Source organism: Scophthalmus maximus, chromosome 17 (assembly GCF_022379125.1).
Source record: "Scophthalmus maximus strain ysfricsl-2021 chromosome 17, ASM2237912v1, whole genome shotgun sequence".
Taxonomy (NCBI): Eukaryota; Metazoa; Chordata; class Actinopteri; order Pleuronectiformes; family Scophthalmidae; genus Scophthalmus; species Scophthalmus maximus.
Window position 1 is genome coordinate 2426898 of NC_061531.1, and position 21385 is coordinate 2448282.

The following is a 21385-nucleotide window of genomic DNA, read 5'->3' on the forward strand; positions in this document are numbered from 1 at the left end:
CCCCCTCTCTCTTCGCTACCCCTTTTCCTGCCCACCTCTTCTATCTCCCCTATTTTATCTCTCTCATCCTAATATTAGTAGTATTTTTGTTATTTAAAGTATCAGACGGGTAGAGATTAGAGCAACTGTTATACAACTTCTCTCTCCCCGCCCGATATGTTTACATTACATGTCACTAAGTGTTTGTGTTTTCTCTCTCTCCTAGTGTATCTCTGACTGTTGTGTCTCGTCAATCATGTTAATTTTATTCATGTTCATGTTTAGTGTTTCATGTCTAGTCTCCTTGTGTACTTCCTGTTTTATTTTGTACTCACCTTTTCCCTCTCATTTCAGACCCTGACTTCCTCCCTTTGTGTGAATTTCCTGCCATAGTGATTGTCATTACCCCGCCCCTGATTAGTTTCACCTGTTTTCCCCTACCTCATGTATAAATAGACCTTGTCTCCCATTGTCTTGTGCCAGTTCGTCTTGTTCTGTCAGGAGGACAGTCTCGTCAGGCGTACCATCCAGTCTGTCACGATATCAAGTTTTGTTTCTTTTGTTAGAACTCTAAGTGGTCGTTTTTATTGTTTGTACCTTGATCCTCTTTATGAGTGATGTTTTGTTATGAACTTTGCACAGCAAATTCTTTTAAGTTACTCGTTTTTTTGAGTCGTGGTTTTGAGTCCACCAGTTTCGTGTCTGAAGTCTTTACACTGACTCCAGAGCTGCAGGACCCAATCTCTCCTCTCGCCCATTTTTCTCCTCATCCCAACGGGTCGAGACAGATGACCGCCCACAACTGAGCCAGAGATTTCTTCCTGTTAAAAGGGAGTTTTTTTCTCTCCACAGTCGCCAAGTGTTTGTTCATTGTGAGATTTTCTTGTTGGGTTTTCTCTGTAATATTGTAATATTGACCTCACTATGTAAAGTGCCTTGAGACAATGTAAGTTTGTGATTTGGTGCTATACAAATAAAATGTAATTGAATTAAATTGAACCCTGTTCCCAGCCCTGGAGGGTGAGTCACAGGTCCCTTCAGCATTGGCCTTTGTTTGTTACTGTAACATCTTGTGCCTGTGTATTGTCATGATTTCTGTTTTTTGGCAATTTTAGGTATTAGCTGTTATTTTGTACTCTTCTCTGTCTCTCGTTTCAGAAATCCAATTCCTATCTGTTTGGTTTCCTCCCCTTTTTGATTACTTGCCCCACCTCGATTCGTTTCACCTGTGTCTCATTGTCTAACCTCCTTTTTTCTATTTAGTTTGTCTGTTTCCCCTCAGTCTATGCCAGTTCGTCCCTTCAGTTTCCTGTGAGTGAACCAGGAGGTCACTAGTGTAAACCTTTTAGATATTAACCAGTTCCGTTTTGTTGACTTTGCCTTTTGCTCTTCTGATTTGGAATCCCTCAGCCTGATTTACCATCAATAAAGACGTTTGTTTGGAGCCCTATTGTAGTCGAGTCGTGCTTTTGAGTCCTGGTCTGTCAGTCACAACACTTTTATTCACCACCCACCTGCATTCCACCTGAGACAGTTCAGACAGGCCAGTCAGTCTTCCTCCTCTACTTATAGCTTTACGTGATTATACCACATTATCCGAGAGGTAGCTTCCATTTGTCCCGCCATCCTAAGCTCTGTACAGAAGCACTCACCTGTAATTAACCCCTCTGTTTGTTGTCCCACATCATTATGCTCTGTTTGTGTTGAGCTGCTCCTCGTTGCAGCCTGCACAAAGTGTGGCTGTCATGTTGAACACCTGTCCCAGGTGAGTCCCCGGGGTTTAAAGGCACACCTGCTGGCCTGGAATCAGTAGTGTCTGTAGTGCTCACACATCCTGCAGGACGACTTTGTGTACTGTATTTGCAACAATGGGATCTGGAGTTTGTTTTGCCAAATGGAAATGAATTGTCTCTCGAAAGCTTAAAGGAGATCATGTGCTTCAATTACAGCTTTATTTCTGTACACCTTTGTCAATGAAGCACAACACCATAGTAAAAGCCTCCACAGTGAACACACGGTTTGATCATTCATATTATAACTTGTCCATTCTCCAACTTTAATGACTGTAGTCCATCTTTGAAATGTGCATCAGTGTTCTCATGCAGTTTTTGTTGGCTGAGTTGTTACAACTATAAAATAAATTATAGACCTGACACAAAGCACAGTGACACATTTGCTTTGTTAGATAATTGCAGTGTTGTGTTATTTGGTCTGGGCTATAGCTCCCTTCGCTCTTTTATCGACCATGTTTAAAAGTATGTATCTATAGCGGTGTAACATAAAAATAAACATTTCCATGCATTAGGTGTATTTGGTCCAGGTAATTAACAGCATGACTGTTAAGTGATTCAATAAAACATTCAAAAAGATCCAAATGTTCCCCCCCAAAATAAAATGAAAAGTTGGGGTAAGCCTACATGATATCAACTCTATTGTAGACCGACCCATGAGACACAGGGAATCTGTTGGGTTTGGAAACTATCAGTGGACAATTTCCTAATGTTTGACGACTGACATCACATCTGTGATGCATCACAATGTGGTAACCGAAAGACTAGACTGTTAGATTCGTACATTTTTTTAACCGTCCCCAAGTGAAAAAAACATATAGTCTATAAGTCTATATACTTAAATTATACTTTTAACATATAAAGTGTGTTAAAAGTTTAAACAAGTACATTTCTACTTGTGTTAAAGTATAGTTACGGTGCTTTTTTTAGTGTGTCTCCAAAATACTTAATTTGTAAAAGAATTATAAATACAATAAATGTGTATTCAAAGTAAATTTTTGCAAAGCATATTGATAAGATAATTTGACTTAATTTGTAATTTTAGTACATTTGTTAAAAGTGCATTTTATTTAAAATATATTTTTAATTATATGAATATATAATTTTCAACAGTGTGTTAATGTCATGTATTTTTTAAGTTGAACTTAAATAATAGTTTTCAAAAATCAATTTTTAATCATTGTATTTAATTAACTTTAACAGTTTATTTACTGCAAGTTCACTCCAACATAAATTTGATCTAAGACACACTTTATTATACTTCTCAAAAGTATACTTTTCAAAATGTGTTTTTAAATGTGTTCAAGTATATTTTTTAAAAAAACGTGTTAATGCCTGTATTTCATCTAAGTTGCACTTAAGTACAACTTCATAAAAGTTCATATTTCTTAAGTATATGTTTGTGCTTTTATAGTATAAGCCTAAAAAAGTTTTTTTCATTTAACTTTAAGCTTATTATATTATTTTCAAAGTGCATTAATGTTTGTATTAATGCAAAGCTTCACTTAAGGAATTCCCTTCTATAATACACTTAAATTTGAGTGATTCCAATTAACACAAAGTGCAAGGGTGCTGTGGCTCAGGAGGTAGAATCAGTATACCTTTTTTACATTTGCAAAATCATACTTCTAATGCTATATAAGTATATTTTAACACTAGTGTGCTATTTTGCTAAGTGACAGTACACAAAAATACAGGAAAAATATGCTTGTAATGTAGTTAAGCATGCCTTAAGTCCAGATCCCAGTAAATTAAATACAACTTAAGTTTTTTCATTTTAACACAACTTCAAGTATATTATTTTATGTATAATTTTAAACATTACAGAAAGTAAACTTAATATACGAATATATATGAAATATACTTTTACAAAATAAATTGAAGTATATATTTTTTTTCACTTGGGTTTTGCGCCTCTTTGACATTGAACAATAGGAACACAGCTGACAGCGCTCCAGGAAGAGATGATGACATGCAAACATGTAAACATGGTGAAAGGGAAACTGTGAAATAGAGGAAGGTTTTTTGGCTTTTCAGGCTCTTTTTCAGGGGACTTCATGCACGTAGTAATAGATGACAAACTGTGATTGATCAGGGAATAACATGTAGTCTGTCGGGTCTCTCGGCCACAGCATGGCAAGACTTTATGACTAATAATCTCCTAAACTGGTCTAGGGACCACTTTAAGAGACAGAAATATCTCGTAGTCGGACCTCAGCATTAGACTACTAAAAGGCCAAGCACCAACAGAATTTTGTTCAAAGTGGTTTTAAAAGAAAAGGACCACATCCTATACCATCTAAGCCAGGGGTAGGAAACCTTTTTCCATGTCAAGGACCATTTCAAATTTCATAATGTCTGTTGAGGGCCATGCTAAATTATTAAACACATATATCACAGTAACCTCTGCGAAGGCTAGAACTGCTCGTTTGTGGTGAGGCATTTGATGTCAGATGGTAGTGATGATAATGACAATGCTCACAGCTGGATTGAGCCCAAACAGTTTGCGCAAACAAACCCTCAAATTTGGAAGAGCCATGCATGTCTTGCAAAGACAGAAATTCTTCTCATAACAACCTAAACATTGATCCTGTATTTCTTATGTGGGTTGTTTCATCGCTGACCAGTGAGACAAACTGGACATTTTTTTGCAGTGTCCTTCAGTGTTTTAACAATATCATGTGCCACATCATTAATCTGCTCTGCGACGCTTCTTAAAGACAAACTTTGGAACCATTTTACTTTGTCTGGTTCCAGCTGCTTTACGCCAGTAGCATGGGTCCTTCACAGCTTCTCCTTCTGTATGAGGTTTCAGCTTTTTAGCATTTTCTCATCTTTTCACCCACCACAAAACGTATACATATACTATTGTCTCTGTCATAATGTGGTCAAACTCCGCCACAGCATTAACTTTATCCAAATGTACTTGTCCTTGCAAATCATGAAGTTCGGCTGTATGTTTCCAGCTGTTATGATGATGAGATCAGGATTTTTCATCACCCTGAGTTCATTGATTCGTTAAAATACATGATTAGAATCATCACATCAGAGAAGTCTTGTGTGGCCACAGTGACAATTTGTCAATTGGAATCTTTTACCTCTTTAAACTTAAGCATTGCTGACTTTTTTGATGACGCTGCGACACTCACTCTCTCTGTCCTTCACTTATTCCTGTCTTTTCTGATCAAATGGCCAAAGAAGAAAATGGTCACATACTGTTGCTGCAGATCTGATCAGATTTGTGGCATTGGATCTGATTCAAATCAGATAAGAAAGAGTTGGTGCAGCTGGAGGAGCAGTGTGCACACGGCCCATGTTTTTTTCTTGTTTTATAGGAAGCAACTACCAACAGACTGATTGATTTTCTGTCTAAAACCTTTTTACAGCCTCTGCACCATTTACAAGATATTGGCTGCGCTGAGAGACCAAATATCACCAACAAGGCATGAACAAATACAACGACACATGCTAAATGCATACATACATACATACATACACACATACATACAGTACATACATACATAAACTTTGTAACACAGGGATATATTTTAAAAAGGCACACTCTCTGAATGACAACATACTACAAACGCTTTCCCTCTCTCTCTCAGGCATATGGTTATTTCAATCTCTCCATCAGTTTTATGGCCTCAGGAGCAGTTTCTCTTTTGATTGTAAAGCTCCATCAGGCCACTGAGAACAGTGAAACCAGGGATATTTCATTCTACTGAGTAAACATGGCATATTTATTGTAAAATGACGTTTAATGGTACTTTTAGTTCTGTATCTGTAACTGGATTTTGACTGAAGTGCATTTTTACCACATGCAATGTGCTACAATATGTTGCCATACTTTTACAGTTTTTTTGATTGCTAACATGCATTGGTCCAAACTGAAGTCACACTGTAAAACTCTTCACACAGTCAGCGAAACAGAAGTCTATGTGGACCATGGACTATGTGGATAATTTTCCATTGCTTTCGCACAAAATGTATTCAATGACCACACTCCAAAATCGATGAACTTTTTTCTCATTCAGACTCCACCAACTGCAAAACACGATATATTTGCAGCACATTTTTCAAAACTGTTAAAAACACATTCAAAACAGAATGATGGCAAATGTCATGCATTCCTGCATCTCTTGACACATGAAGATAGTCTTGCAGAATAATTCCAATTAAATGAAATAATAATCATTCCAAATATAGCTCATGACAAATTCAGATAAAAGCCCAAAAATGTGTTTTTATTCTCACGACCATACCGAGAACAGGGGACGGCTCAGAATGATTTTGTTTGGAAACATGGATCGTGGAAGACAGGTTGGTGGGAAAAAACGAGTGTCAGAGAGGATGCAGGGAGGACAAAAGAGAGGAAGAATAACACCAGTGATGTTGATGAGAACTTGTGGCCAAATGCAATTCAATTCAATTATCAACTCAATTTTATTTACATAGCGCCGAATCACAACATACATTATGTCGAGGCACTTTACATAGTAAGGTCATGACCTTATAATATTACAGAGAAATCCAACAGTTCCCACAACGAGCAACCGTGGAGAGAAAAACATTTTTTTACTCTCCAGCAGAACCGGACTCAGTTGTGGGCAGAACATCTGCCTCGACATGCAGGAGAGAGTAAAGACTAGAACCCTCATTGTACTGTACAGTATGAGTGATTTATATTATACATGTTTTTTAAATTTTGTTATCATTATGCAGTCCCATGAATTTTAGGATTTTTTTGCTTTCAACCTTTTACAGTTTTTTCCACAGGTAGATTACAATATGGAACAATATAAAAAAATAAGTATTTTGATGAAATTTCTGATTCATTCTTCTTACATTTACTTTAGTACAGTCAATAAAGTAAATGATCTACGTGAAAAATCCTTAAAACTTAAAAGATCAAAGTTCATTGAGTCAGTGAGACATGTACAGTGTTGTGGTGAGTCGAGTGAGTTTTGGAGGTGAGATTAATTGTTTGGCCCAGATGCATGTTGGTGATGCAGACTGTATGAAGAGTTTTGAAAAAGTGGCTCCAGTACTGAACGATGCTTGTTAGCAATTGAAAAAAAACTGTAAGTGAAAGGAAAAGGGGAAAAATAAATGTAAACAAAATAAATGTCACAAATAATCTGTCAAATATATTAGCTCTCATTCAAATGGCAGAAAGAAAAGGAATTGGTTATACAACATAGCTTTGATTGTTTTTTTTCTAAGAGTTAGACCCTCAGGTCAGACCTTGACTGGCCACTGGGGGCATTGAATATGCAAAAATAAATGTGTAAATCAAAGTAAAACCATGCAGGCCGACTACAGTCATGCAACTGGTTGGATGCATAGACACATCATCATGATGTTCAGTCAGTGTGTGGGTGGGTGGCATGAGAAAATGGACAGAACAGGAGAAAGAGAGGAAGAAAATGAGGAAAGGTGGAGCTGAGAGGGCAGGAAATAGATACATAATATTACAGATAAACTACAGTATGTTCACCAGGAAGGGACATGGTAACTAACAGCCCCAACTGTACATCATAATAATACGAAAGCCAATAAAATGGTTCAACAACTCTGTTAAAGAAAGCTTTAAATATTTTATAAATTTGAATTTAGTGTTAGTAGTGTTTTTAATCTAATGCCATCATCAGGTCAAAGCTTTACTTTGTGCGACACTTGCTTGCTAGCCTAGTTAGGTTAGTTATCATAGGTCCGCAGACCAGTAAAAGAATGTGTCTTCTTGTGAAGACTGCCTGATGCTCCATTAAGTAAACCAAATACCTTTTTACCATAACAGGTCCAGGGCAAACGTGATCATCAAGGACATCCATCACCCCATAAACTGCTTCGGTGGCTGCCCTCTGGAAAGCGTCTCCACTCCCTTAAGGCCAGGACTGGAACTCTGTTGAGAGGGAGCTTCTCCCCTCAGGCCATACGTACCCTGAACACGTAAATCACTAAATTTAACTTGCACCCATACTTTACAACAAATCCCCAGCCCCTTGTACCTACATACGGCACTTTCATACTGTACTGTAGATACTGTATTTGTGCAATAATAAACTACACAAGAAACTGTCTTGTGTAGTGTCTATGTATATTTGTATATTTATGTTCTATTTTTATTTTAGTGTATTTTAATTCTTTAATTCTTTGTTTTATATGTTTGCATAGTCATGAGTTGTTGCAATACATCTTACTGCTGTTGTACTTGTACAATCATGCATGGGACAAATAAATCTCTTGAAATAAAACTGATATTGTGGTTTGTTGCCACCACCACAATATCAGAAATGACCACCACATTTTTTCAAATGGTTAAAATCTTATTCCATAGTAGAGCTTGGCTCATTATCTCTCTTTATAGTCAGTGCCTAAAAAACAACATAATAATGAACAGAACAGAAATAATAATGTAAGTTCCTTACCGCCAATGACCTTATAAAATAACTGGAAGTTTTTGTCAATGCTGACCTAAATTTTGTTAGACCTGCCAATGTATCCTTCCATTATTTCATCATTGTGTATGAGTGTGTGTGTCTGTGTAAAATGTCTACCTGTATCTTTCTCCAGACAATTTTTTAAAACTGTTTTGTCACTGTAAAGCACTTTGAGATGATTCTGTATGAACCCCAGTTGGAACCCCATCTGCCGGTCCTATCCAAGATCCAGTTCAGAACCAAAACCAGTTTGACATTCTTTACAGGCTTTTCCGATTAACTCTTCAAAACTTTGTCAGCCATTGTTTTTATTAACACTCCCATCAGCCTTGTCTCTGAACTTTGTATTCGGGGTGTCAAAAATAATCCATCAGTAGTTCCTTGTCTTATCACAAAGTGACAGTCTACAGTATGCACTGTACATGCATTTTTTCCTTCAAAGTCTTCTTTCTCTTCTGCTAAAATGATGTCTCCTCAGTTTAATGAATAAAACTTTAACAAATATTTTTTTTCATTATCTATGACATAACACACATTGTAAAACTAAATTAAGCTACTATTTAGAGGGTTGAAATTCATTTAGAAATCGGAATAACTGTGCTTTCTCATTAAAAAAAACAACCAACCAAAAAGATTAAACAAAACAGTGACTTGCCGCAGCAGCAGCATGGTCCTTGCTTTGCAGCCTGACCAAACATACAGGTCATGTGTTCAGGTTATGGTGTTAGCAGGAAAGCCCAAGTGTGCCTAAAGTTTTATGGCTGTGCAAGTTGGGAACACCCAAACCACGTCTGTTGAAAGAACAAAAAAATTAAAATAATAATAATATATATATACATACATACATACATATATCATACAGATGCCATTTTTTCTTATTATCATTAAACTTTCATGTAATTGTTTTAGAAATTTTAAATATTGACATATCAGGATTAACAGGATAATAGGACATATTGAATTTCATTAGCTCAAATTGTAAAGTCCAGTATTTTTTGGATAAATGCTTATTCACTTCTTTCTGAGAGTAAGATGATGAAACTGATGTCTATCACTTCTTTCTGAGAGTAAGATGATGAAATTGATATCACTCCATGACCTGTCTATGTCAGGAAGCATGAATTGGGATGCAGGTAGCCAACCTTATCTTAAAAAGTTAGGCTAACAGAACAACCAATTTGCTCTTTTGTGGGGGTTTTCTAGGGGCACTGTTTCTTGGCCAGGTCCAGCGGCCATGCAGGAAATTGTGGAGGCTAAAATAGCTTTAAAGTTGCTGGCATGCAAAGTACTGTTTGACTTTGTCAGTCAGGCTACTTGTTACCACTGGTTTTAGCCTTTATGCTAAGCTGGGCTAACCCCAGGATGACCAAAGATCCTGAATTTGAACATGATCCTCTCCTCTCTCTCTACGGAATTAAGAAAGTGAGGTTAATATTGAAAATATTGAAATATCCATTTATATATGCATGGGCTATAAGTAAGGTTACATATAGCATTTCCCCAGGATTGCTTGATAATTTATTCCCTGTATCTTTTAAAAGACATTTCATATATTTATTCCTGTTAACAAAGGCATTTTAACATAATCATACAATGACTGAAACCCTGCTAGAAGCACACCCTGTGTAGCCCTTTAGCTTACTTAGCCACTAGATTCATGTCTGAACAAGGAATTTAATGTGCTCTTGAATTAAATGTGAACTACTATAAAGTCTACTCTCCTTACCCTGGCATAGCCCAGAGTGTCAGTGAATGTTACTTAAAGCATTACAGTTGTGACAAATAAATAAAAGCAGTTGTAAAGTTACAGAAGAGAAAATAATGAACATCAACTCCATATGTATATACATACAGTATATAGTATGCACATTAAAGGGATTCCTCTGTGTAATTGTACTTTTGCAGCCAATTTAAAATACCCTCCTTCACGTTGCTTTTTCTTAGTTTAACTCTTGGGCTGTTTATAAAGATGGACGACATGACAGCTCCGCAAAAGTGAATCCAAATCATCTTGCTCACCCCCTGGTTTCTTGCTCCATTATCGATCCTTAATAAAACCTCCATTTTAAAAGATGGGAAATGGGCCAGACTAAAATGTCAAAGAAAGTGTAAAATAAAAGTTTCTCAAGGATGATTTCTGCCATTTTAGATGGTTCTTATCACACTGATGAGTGTTCCAGTGTTCATGTTTCTTATTAATTTGGTTTTGATTTGATAATAACGTGTTAAAACATCACATTTGAAAGCAGAGTGACTTGTGATTGGTTGAGCACATGTATTGGTGGGTCCTCGAGACCCCAGCACTCCCAGGCTCCAAATGAGGTCAAAAGTGCAAGATGGTGGCACCTGGAATGTTTTGGGGAGGTAGTGGTGTTGTGTTGTCCATCTTTATATGCAGTTTATGGTTAAACTCCCCTAAGAAATAGAAATATATGATACAGAATTGTCTGGAGTCTTGGCCTTCATGTCAGTAGGGGCTTCCAAAATATCACAGCATAAACATAAGGGTCTAAGAAGGCATTTGGTTTACATTAAAGTGCAGAAATTCTCTTATAGCTTTTATTTTGAAGAGTTGACCATATTTGCTTCTTAAAGTCATAACCATGATCCTTGCATACCCTTAGCCATGTGTTCTAGTTGCCTAACATTTACAATAGTTTTTGACTGAATTCCAAAAAGGGTTAGAAGTAATGGTATCAAAACTGCAAATGCTTTACAGTTTTCTTCTTTCCATTCTCATTAGTTGTAATGCAACATTAGCTTGAACTGGATGTGAGAATACATGTCCACAAATTTGATAGCAGACATGCAGCCTCCATCCCCAAATCATATAATTGTGGGTTGGAGTAGGTGGTGCCCCCCCCCCACCCCCCACAGAAAACAGCTGTAAGGTTAAAAGGTACAGCTGGGTGTTTAAGTGGAAAAGTTGGATAGAATCATTGCCAATGTGGGATTTTCCTTAATAAAAACTACTTTGTTTAATAATTCACCATGTTTGCATTGGTTTGGACAATATATTCCAGTTTCAAGAAAAAATAGTCATAATATTACCACAGAATCATTAAAAACACTTTTAACCCTAGCATTTTAATGTCCATCAGGAACATTGTTACTTTTTGTTTTGATAATAGAAACCTGATGTAGTTGATTTATGCTGTACACACACTGTGCTCTTAAAGTGTCCTAAGCTATGTTCAGACTGAATTCAAAGCAATTAGGAGTGGGGATTTCATATAAAATCAATAGATATTGAATCCATCCAACAATGATTCATCCGAGTCTATAAGGTAACCTGCAGGGACAACTCTTCACAAACACATAGAACAAAGTTCCCGTTCAGAGTCTGAGCTGTCAGGCAAACATTGGTAGTGTTTGTAGATTGAGCCTTGAGGATGAATAAAAATCAAAAACACGGTGAGTTGACCATTTGCTGAGCATTCCATCTGAGCGCATCTTTGGTCTGGGAGTGTGATCCCAAGTGAAATTGAATTTGGCGGGGAATTTTGGCTATTACATATTAACACATTAAACTCTGCAGTCTGTAGCTGTTGCAAGTTGCGAAGCCCCTCCTTGTACAGTAGTACTGCCATTTTGCAGCAGCTTATTTGAAAGCAGTTTGACAACCTTTTATCCGTCTGGATTTACACCATTTCCTCTCTCCGCTCAAGACCAGCAGACTCGATGTTGGCCTTTGTACCTTTAGGTTGGCTCAGTCCCAGTGCCTCCCCTCTGGCTTTAAGGAGTTGTTCTGTTCCCCAATGCAGACAAAAGGCACAGGGGCATGAAGGTTGATGGTGCACAATGCTGGCGGTGGGGTAGAGGGCTGCTGTTGTCTGAGGTAGCCCCCTTGGTCTGTTTTGGTACTGGGAGAGACGGAATGCATCCAGGGACCTCATGGGAACGGTGTAGTGACTGTGAGCTGAGGATGCTGGTGAGGAGAGAGCCAGGGGGGAGTAGTGGTGGAGGGGGATGTGGGACGGGATGAAGGGGTACGGTAAAGTGGTGGAAGGAGAGGCATGGCCCATCAAGAGTGCACCCAGGGGGTCGACAAGAGGGTGAGGCCATGGCAAGGAGTGTCTCTGGCGTTTATCCTTCATCCTTCTGTTCTGGAACCACACCTAGAGAGAGGAAAGGAGGGAAGACAGGAGGAATTAAATAAGGAGATGAGGAGGTAGGTGAGTGACACGTTAGAAAGAGAAGTGAAGGACAAAATGAGAGAAGAGTAACCAAAAAGGTCAGAGAAATATGAACCATATGAAAGTGAAAATATACAGAAGAAAAAGACAGTGAGACAAAAGTAGACAAATTTCAGGTACTATTAAAGTCGCAGGCCTCCTCCGTGGAGAGACGGTGCTGGAGCACACAGAGCATCACCTTGCCATTCTGGGTTATTCTGTTCATAATAGTTGACAGCGGTGGTCATGTGCTCAAACAGTACAGGACGTACAGACAGGCAGCAGAGTGATAGGTGTCAGCTCCAGAGACGGGTTTGGTGTTTAGTTTCCTGCCAAAACTTTTATTAAAGATGGAAATCTTTTCATCATATTAATCAGCTTTGAATGACATAACATTTACTCTATCTTAAAGAGCATATCAACACCGGTTTTGTCCCAACATAACCCATGGCACTCACAATAGCAACACCACGCCCTTTCCACTGCTGATACTTCTACACCCATAAATTTTCCACAAACACAAAAAAACTAATCAGTGGACATTTTTCTCTATATGCCCTGTATAAACGCTAATGTGATGGCAATGCAAAACCAATGTTTAGCAGCTAATATTAACATGTTCACCTTTCGTATCTACATACCTGTGTCAAATGTATGAATATATCAAACCTGCTTGAAGAAGTGTCTGGGAATCATTAAATGCTCCAACTACACCTGGACTTAAAATGCATTTTAGGTGATTTGTTTGCAGTCGGATGGAGCTTGACTACATTTAAAGTAGAGGTTTAATGTATACAATTGTGGTCCAATCTGCCAAAAACCTCAGAGGGTCAGGGACACATTGTGATCACATTGAACACAAGGGTAAATGCAATTGCATTAATCCACATACAAAAACCACGTGGGTGCAAATAATAATTGCATGTGACTGTTCCAAACTACTGAGGTCTAGTTTTAAATGTAATCATTTCAAAATCATATGAAGATACAATCTGGATCATAAAAAAACCCTGCATTATAATGCCAGGTGTTAATGGTGTCAAAGTCATCAAAACTCATGAATATTACGTGACCAACTTGTCCCCTTCAGATATGCCACTAGCACTTGGTCAAGTCAATACTTGTTTTAAAACGTTTAAACCGTCTTAAAACTTTAAAGCTGAGGCTGACAAGTTGTCTGTCTGTCCAGTCCTCCACTGTTTTACCAGCTCACACAATTTCCCGGAAGGCTGTGCTTCTAAAACGTCAGGTGGCAGCATTTACAAGGCCTTGCATTCCTGCTCTTTCATAAAAGACCCTCCAGTAGCTGCCAGAAAGGTGGGTACATTTACTGCATATTAAAGCCGCTGCGTTGGGTCAGTGGGCCTCCGTGTCAAATGTTAGATGCTGCTAAACCTGTCACTACTCAAGCTTCTGTGCTGATTGAAACAAAAAATAAGAGAGGAGATGGAAAACAACCGTTCAGGGGTGTTGCCATTTAGGTGAGTAGCTGTCTCAGATAGTTTACTTTCTGTTTGACCAGCCTGGTTTTGTTCTTTTTTTTGGCAGTGTAATATATATATTTATAATAAGTATGTTATTGGGTAAAGGCGTTGTTGTACCAAATCAAGTAATAGTTTAAGAGAAATAAGCTTATAGCGTATAGCATATAGACTTTGAGTGGGTGGCTGAAAAGGTTACATAATAAAATGTCACCTAACATTTCTTTTCTGTATTTCTACAAACCAGGTATACCATTTCAAAGAAAATATGAGCTTTCCTTCTCTTTGATTTATAAGCTTGTTGGCTTTCTTTCTCGGACAGAGTCAGCAAGGCTAGCTGTTGTCTCCTTCCTTCAGTGAAAATGCTTAGCTAAGCTTAACTTCTCTCGATTTCTCGAACTCTTGGAAAGAAATCTAAAAAGTGCATTTCCCAGACTGTTCCTTAGAATTCTCTTTCTCTCTTTATCTCTCTCTCTCTCCCTCCCGTCTCCCTGTCCTTTGCAAATGCTTCTGACTTCAAAACAAGAGCATTCTTAGAACTAAAAGCATGTGCAGCCACAGCTTATAAAACAATAAAATAAATTTACCAGCAATTGCTGGCGCAGCAGATAACATTCATAACAGTGCCATTGCAATTCAGGGAGCAAGCCACAGCGTTCGCACTGAATAATCAGCAAGCCAACAAGACTATGGCCGCAACCATGACTCAAAATTATGGCTGTTATAAGTGTAACACCCTTTTCACCCATGGTGTCACCACCAGAGGTTTTTATATGAATGACCAAAAAAGTAACATAGAACATGATTAACATAACAGAACAACAATTAGAACACATAACGATGAATGAAGTTAAATTAACATGTAAAACTAGACAAATGCCCAAGAACCCTAAGCCACGCCCCTCGGGACGCCACAATTACGTGTAGGTTATTGAGCTTACAGAGCGCAACAGTGACCGCCCACCTTTTGAACGGCTCCGGTTCTGTGTGAATTTCACATTTTCTCCATTGACATTACATAAAATCCTTATATGAAGAGTTTTAATCCTGGAACCAAGCCAATAAACTATTAAATGAGTCGTTACCTTAAAACAATTTATTTTGAACAAAAAAAGACTGTACTTATAATTGTTTTAAGAGTGAAGGAACTACTAATCACATAAGCCTTCTTGAATTTAACCTTCATCATCATCGCTACAGTGTTTATATTGTTGATCATAGTCTTGTAATGTATATAGTGTAGAACTAGTGTTACCCCTACCTTTGAAACCTAACCCTAACCCCCAAAAATATGTCAATACACATGCACGTGTGTATATGGGGCAGCCCCCCCCCCGCCGCTGAAAATACATTCCTGCGCGCATGAGTATCGGAAGTATTTCCAACACTGTCACAGAATTGGAAGATCTATACTAGAAATGCACAGAGATAGATGCTAAAATGTTGTAGGGGAATGTTTTTGCTTGACATGAGGATGAAATCAGGCCAGCAGAATAATAATACACTGATAATACCACTGTAAAATGAGACTGTAAGGCCTGATGAGCATGAACTATTTATTTTGTGGATATTTGTGCGGAGTTGCTATTAATATTTTGCTGTGATGTTTTATGTCTTTATTGTTATCATTTAAATATTGAATGTAATACAATTGTATCTGTTTATGTATATGTGCATTCAATGTATTTCCCAAGAGTTAGACTAAAGCTCTGATCCCATGCTGTGCCTTTGACCTTTAACAAATTTGAAAAAAAAAAACAATCAATGGCGCAGGTCCTGACCCTAACCACAACCAATTTGCTAATGGAGGTCCCCACGACTGACCCTCGAGACCAGTGGTTAACAGCAGGTGAAAGTATAATTGTGAAATTTAGAATACAGGTTGGTCGACTGTAAACCTCTTTAAAAATCTCTTACTTGTGAACGACTGAACATCCTTCTATATGATTGTTTATTGTGAAATATAACAGTCACCCCCTTATGGTTTCATTTTCATGAAACCATAAGGCCCTACACAGACTTCTGTTTCAACTGTGCTGGTCATGACCAAGCTACCCATGTGTTTCAGCTCATACTTTACCAAATGCTGAATTAGAATTTTTTTCATTTTACATGTTTCATGGACTAAGCAGGGAATCCATTAGTTTTCATTTAACGAGACAATGATAAAATGAACAACATTCAAAGTCCAAGTAAATATGATCAGTGTGTGTGTGTGCGTGTGGTTGTGTGCATGTTGTTCTGCAGTGCATGATTTCCACTCCCCCATTCACTAACTAATGCACTGCCATGCAACCATAACGTAACTTAAAAAACATTGTTAAAACAGAAAGAAACGAATGAGCAAAAGGAAAATACAGTTAGTGTTCGATGATTAGATTGACGTTATTGTGCGCCAATTTTCTGTGAAGATAGCCTAAGTTTGTTTGTCTGCTTTAGGGGTTGGACGTTTGACAAAACTGGCTGCATGGTTGTGGTGTAATATCGGCGGTAATCACACAGCCACCCACCTTAATCGTTGACTCCGGTAAGTTGAGTGCCGCAGCCAGCTCGCACCGCCGGGCTCTGGACACGTAGCTCTCCCTGCCGTACTCCTGCTCCAGCCGGGACAGCTGCTCTCGCGTGAACGCCGTGCGGTGCCGCCGGCTGTGGTCGAGCACGACGCCGCTGCGCGGGCACGACTCCCGCTGCTCCCGGCCGGTGGCCGTTGCCACCTGGGCCTGTCTGCCCTCTGCCACTGGGATGAAGAGTGTAGAAAAATATGAGACACTCACAGTATTATAATTATAATTATGAATATGTTATTATTGGTATGATTATGATTATGATTTTTATAATATCATTATTATTATTATTTGTAGTAGTATACTACTATAGTTTGATATGTATGTGTCCTATGGAAAACAGACAATATCAAGCGAAGCTACGCTATAGCCCGAACAAATGCACTATAATATCTACTGTACGGTCTAAAATTGTACGTAGTAACATGCTGACATAATACACATGCTACACATTTACTTCTTAACCCGACTGTTCTTTTGGACTCTCTTCAGAAGCTTTAAAACCAAGTCGACATTGTTGTCTCTGCCTGTTGCTCTGGGGACCCTTTCTAATAATAACTTGACTGTGAACTGACTCTGACCACAGTATGTTTGAGGCAGCTGTAAACGTGATGGAATACAATAAAAACATTTTTTACATATGTTTTGCTCTATGTCTGGTTGTGACAGGGAGTTTTCTACTCAGCTCTCCTCCTCCCAAGTTCCCAATTAAGTCCATTTTAGTTAGTTCATGGAGATCTGGGCTAAACAATTATATACTGAATAGAATTATAGATTTCTTTCACCAAAATAAGGAAACGTAGTGTGATATAAAAAAAAAGTTATCACCTTCATCACATGGACCTGGATCACATTCACGACGAAGGGAAGAGTTTAATCCTAATCACATCTAACCATAACCCATCATATTATTGTCAGATGAATCGAAAAAAATAGACAAAAAGGATAAAAAAAAATTCTATCTGGGGCAAGGATGAGGTGGAGCTATTATCAAAAGTTACCTTGCGATCTTTTTACCATACTGCTGAAATGTTTAGGCCTTTTGGAAAAGTGTCCGTGAAATACTTTTGCTCCTCAGGCTTGTCAAAGAAATTGTTAAGTGGTTAACTCTCGGTGAGAACAAAGTTTGCAACAGTTACATGTCCAGTACTTACACATCGGGTTATTTTTCTTTTTTTAAGACGTGTACAACTGAAGAAGAAAAAAAGAGAAATCCCCCTCCTCCCTTTTCACCGTGATCCTTCCTTCTCGTGTACCTTCCACGGGCAACAGGCAGCTGCGCTCCGCGCCAGGAGAACCGAGTCTCCTTCACACACACACACACACACGCGTCTTTCGGGTCTGTCCAGACACTCAGGGGGAAGATGAGGTGATGAGGTGTTTCTGCCCTTCCTCCCTTCCCCGCCTCTGTCTGTGCGCTCCGCGGGGCCGCTCCTCTCTCCTCCTCTGTCCCTATCACGGGCGCTCCAGACGGGCCGCGGTGTGCGCGTCGAGCCGCCGCGGCGCCGGGGCCCACGGAGGTGTTAAATGTGTAAAGGGGCAAAAGCCTTTGGTCTCCGTCTCGGCCTTTGTACTTTTGTTATGGAGAATTAGAGACGCAGAGGCAGAGACAGCGGCCAGACCCTCATTGTTCTCCGCTGTTTGATGTTCGCAGGTTTGGAAGTGAATCATTACAGGTCTAATGTCTCCAAATTGGCCGAGATGGATCACAGTGGAGAGGACTTATCAATTAAGATAATACTCTGGACACATAGTCCAGCCGGTTTTAATGATTCCTTTCCAGGCTTATGATGGTCATGACTTCACTGAGGTCGATGATTCTTACGGCGTTGCCCTGTTTTTAATGCTCCATGTATTTATTTATTTTTTTAAATATAAATTTGCAGTAAAGTATCGTATTTTTCAATTGAGACTTTTATAATCGAACTAATTGGCTATTTTTTGTTTTTGTTTTTGTTTGTTGGATATGAAGACATATCCTGGCCAGGGTTTTGTTTTATTTTATTTATTTATTTAAATAATAACCAGTTATGACTTCACAGGGCAGACTATTGAGCGCTGTAGATCGAAACAGCAGCGCAGTATCAGTGAAAACGCGGTCCTGTGATTGCACAGCCTTACTTGCGGTGCAGGAGCTGACCCTTGAACCTGTGTTTTGGGCTGTGTGGTATGGCTATAATCTGTCGTGATTGTTAATCCGGCGGCCAGGTGATGATAAGGAGGACAGAGCCAGTCAGACGCCACGCTGGGTGGAGTCACACATGGAGGAAATTTATCATTATATAAAAATAAAAAAAACCCTCTCAGGAGGTAAAGAAGAATCACAGGAAACGTCATTTTGTCCTCAGTAAAGTACATCAATCATAAATCAACATTCTTGTTTTTGATGAGCTAAACACTGCTCCTTTCCTTTTTAATAGCTTGCTCTGCAGAAGAAGTACAAGGATCGAAACAGACACACCTGCAATTCATTGTAAATCCTGCAATTCATTGTAACATCATGGATCGTTTTTTGTGTAAGTAGGAAAAGTATAAAAGTATTTGCGCATGAATAAGTAACTGAATAAGCAGCATAAACATTTCCCAATAACGCATCAGTGATGCATTCATGTTTATATCACTTTAATGATGAAAGTTAGGGCAATTTTTTTTATAGCCATACATTTTAAATAATGCACTGTTATTTATTTGTTGATCATACTTCATATAATTATCATTATCTAGAAAGTAACAAGGGAACTGTAGGTTGTGGAGTAAAATGTTCCCTCTTCAGACTGTGCCAGTAATGTAACATTACATGGAATTAGTCAAGTAGGCTAGAGGAGAATAAACTCAAAAATTGTACTGAAGTGTACAGAACATTTTTGTCAATTTTTCCATCTTTGGTAAAATGTAATAAAATGAGTCTTCTTAAGAGTGGCTTGACTTCCTCATAGACCTTTTTGTGCTTTATGTGTAAGAACATCACCATAATAACTGCACTTTCTTTCACTTTCCTGAATTCAAGTATCTCTTTTTTAACCTTCATGCAACAGTACAATATTGAAGGGGTAAATCTTCTTTTTGCCACAAACTGGACAAATGGGACTGACTAAGGATTGATAATACACCAAATAAGTGGATTGCATTGCTTGTGCTTTTCTAATCTTAGCAACCAGTCAAAGTGCTTTACAGTACAAGTCACATTCATCCATATCCGAATCATCATTCTCACACTGGTCAGGGGGCAATTTTTGGAATAAGTGCCTTACACTTTGACATTGGTCACTCTGACATGTGGACTGGAGGAGTCTTTAGTTTGTTAAGTCATTCATAGACAAACAATGTTTACACTGTGTTACCCAACAGAGCGATGATATTGTGTTAGGGTCAGTTAGGCCAAGCACAATGTTGACCTGCCAACAGCACTTGTGAACAATCTTCAATAACACAAACTCAAAGAGACTCATTTTGGATTAGGAAGGAGTTGTACTTTGTAAAAAGAACTGTCAACAACAAAAACAACAACCACCACTGATAAAAAGCATAATAAAAATCCCTTGTATTTATCTGTGTTTTACAGCTTGAGCTTTTGCAGAACTAATGCATCACTTTCTGTGGCCGTCTGCTGAAACATGGCATCACTTCAGAAGCATGTTTATGAGCATTTTCTTTTGTAAAATCAGCTAACCCTGAGGGACAAATGCATGCTATTACGGTACATTTACCGATCAGTAAGTGATAGATTGAAAGCCAGATGTTGATGATGCCTGACAGTGCTCCTCTAGGATAAAGTAGGGGGAATAACAAGCCATAGTGAAGCACATTCAGAGATGTCCTGACTTTTAGTACCTGCCATATGGTGTTCCTGGATGTATCGAAACTTTAAGAGCAGTATAATGGAGGGTTTGTACCAGCTGAAGGCAAATGCTTATTTAAGAAGTACAATATACCGATATTTTTGATTGATCTATCATTTCTGGGCCTTTGCTTCCAAGTATTAGTTCCGACACTGCCACTGTCTCTGTGACTCAAACTCCAAAAGCACTGGATCCTTTGATCCTCGCCATAATCCAGATTAATAATATCTTTCATTAGGCCTGCCTGGTAAATTTACACATACACTATTCCACTTTATAATACAGCCTCTGGACAAGCCTTAGCAAGTAACCTGAATTTTATCTGCAATATCAGTGGAATACTCCCTTGTATAAAACTTGGAAAATTAAGAAAATGAAGTCAGTCTTTGCAAGCAATTATACTGTATGTCCTTGGATTCTGTTCTGGTTATAATACGAGAGCGATTTGCATGGTTCTTTCACTGATGCTTGACAAATATTCATTAAAAATGATAATTGCAGAGTGATCTGGTCTGCCACACTTTTTCTTTCGAATTACACACCAAAATATGTCAGTTTTCCAGAGAGACACATTTTTTTTAATCTGATCTGATGACACTCTGGACAACATCAGTTTGTGCACTTCAAAAACTCAATTTACACTTTTTGATCTGACAAGGTTTAAGTTTTGGTTCGTTTTTTTTCCTCACAAAAACAGCTTACTTAGGTTTAGGGATAGACCACAGTTTAAGTTGGATAACAGATTTGTTGAAGTTTGCGGACCTTTGCCCAATTTTGTTTCTCCGCTGTTTGAGTTATTTTGGAGCAAGTAGACAAATTCTTCTTTTGTTTTCTACTTCTGTAATCATGAGTGTCCTTAATTTAATAATACATGGTACAAATGTATGTCCACTACTTTAAAGTCAAAACTGCTCCACCAAATGGAATTATGCAAAAGAATTGAACAAACTCTATGGACCAGCATATCACAATACCATTTTAACGCTGGCCATTACTCTGCCTCCAACCATGGTTTGAACAGTGAATATGAACTATTACCAACAAACCAAAGATACAGGAATCCACAATTTAATAGGGTCACACTGAAGCACTCTTGTGCACCAGTTTATCCTAA

The 21385-nt window shown here is 38.4% G+C and overlaps 1 protein-coding gene across 1 annotated transcript; it reads right to left on the reverse strand.

Annotated features, from left to right (window-relative positions):
* Nucleotides 1–9717: 9717 nt before the first annotated feature.
* eve1 (even-skipped-like1) lies at nt 9718–17932 on the reverse strand. The gene is made up of 3 exons (XM_035616524.2): nt 17587–17932; nt 16379–16605; nt 9718–12330 (listed from the first exon to the last, which is right to left on the reverse strand). The coding sequence occupies exons 1-3, from the start codon at nt 17588–17590 to the stop codon at nt 11854–11856; spliced, it is 708 nt and encodes a 235-aa protein (XP_035472417.1). The 5' UTR covers nt 17591–17932; the 3' UTR covers nt 9718–11853.
* Between the last annotated feature and the right edge of the window lie 3453 nt (nt 17933–21385).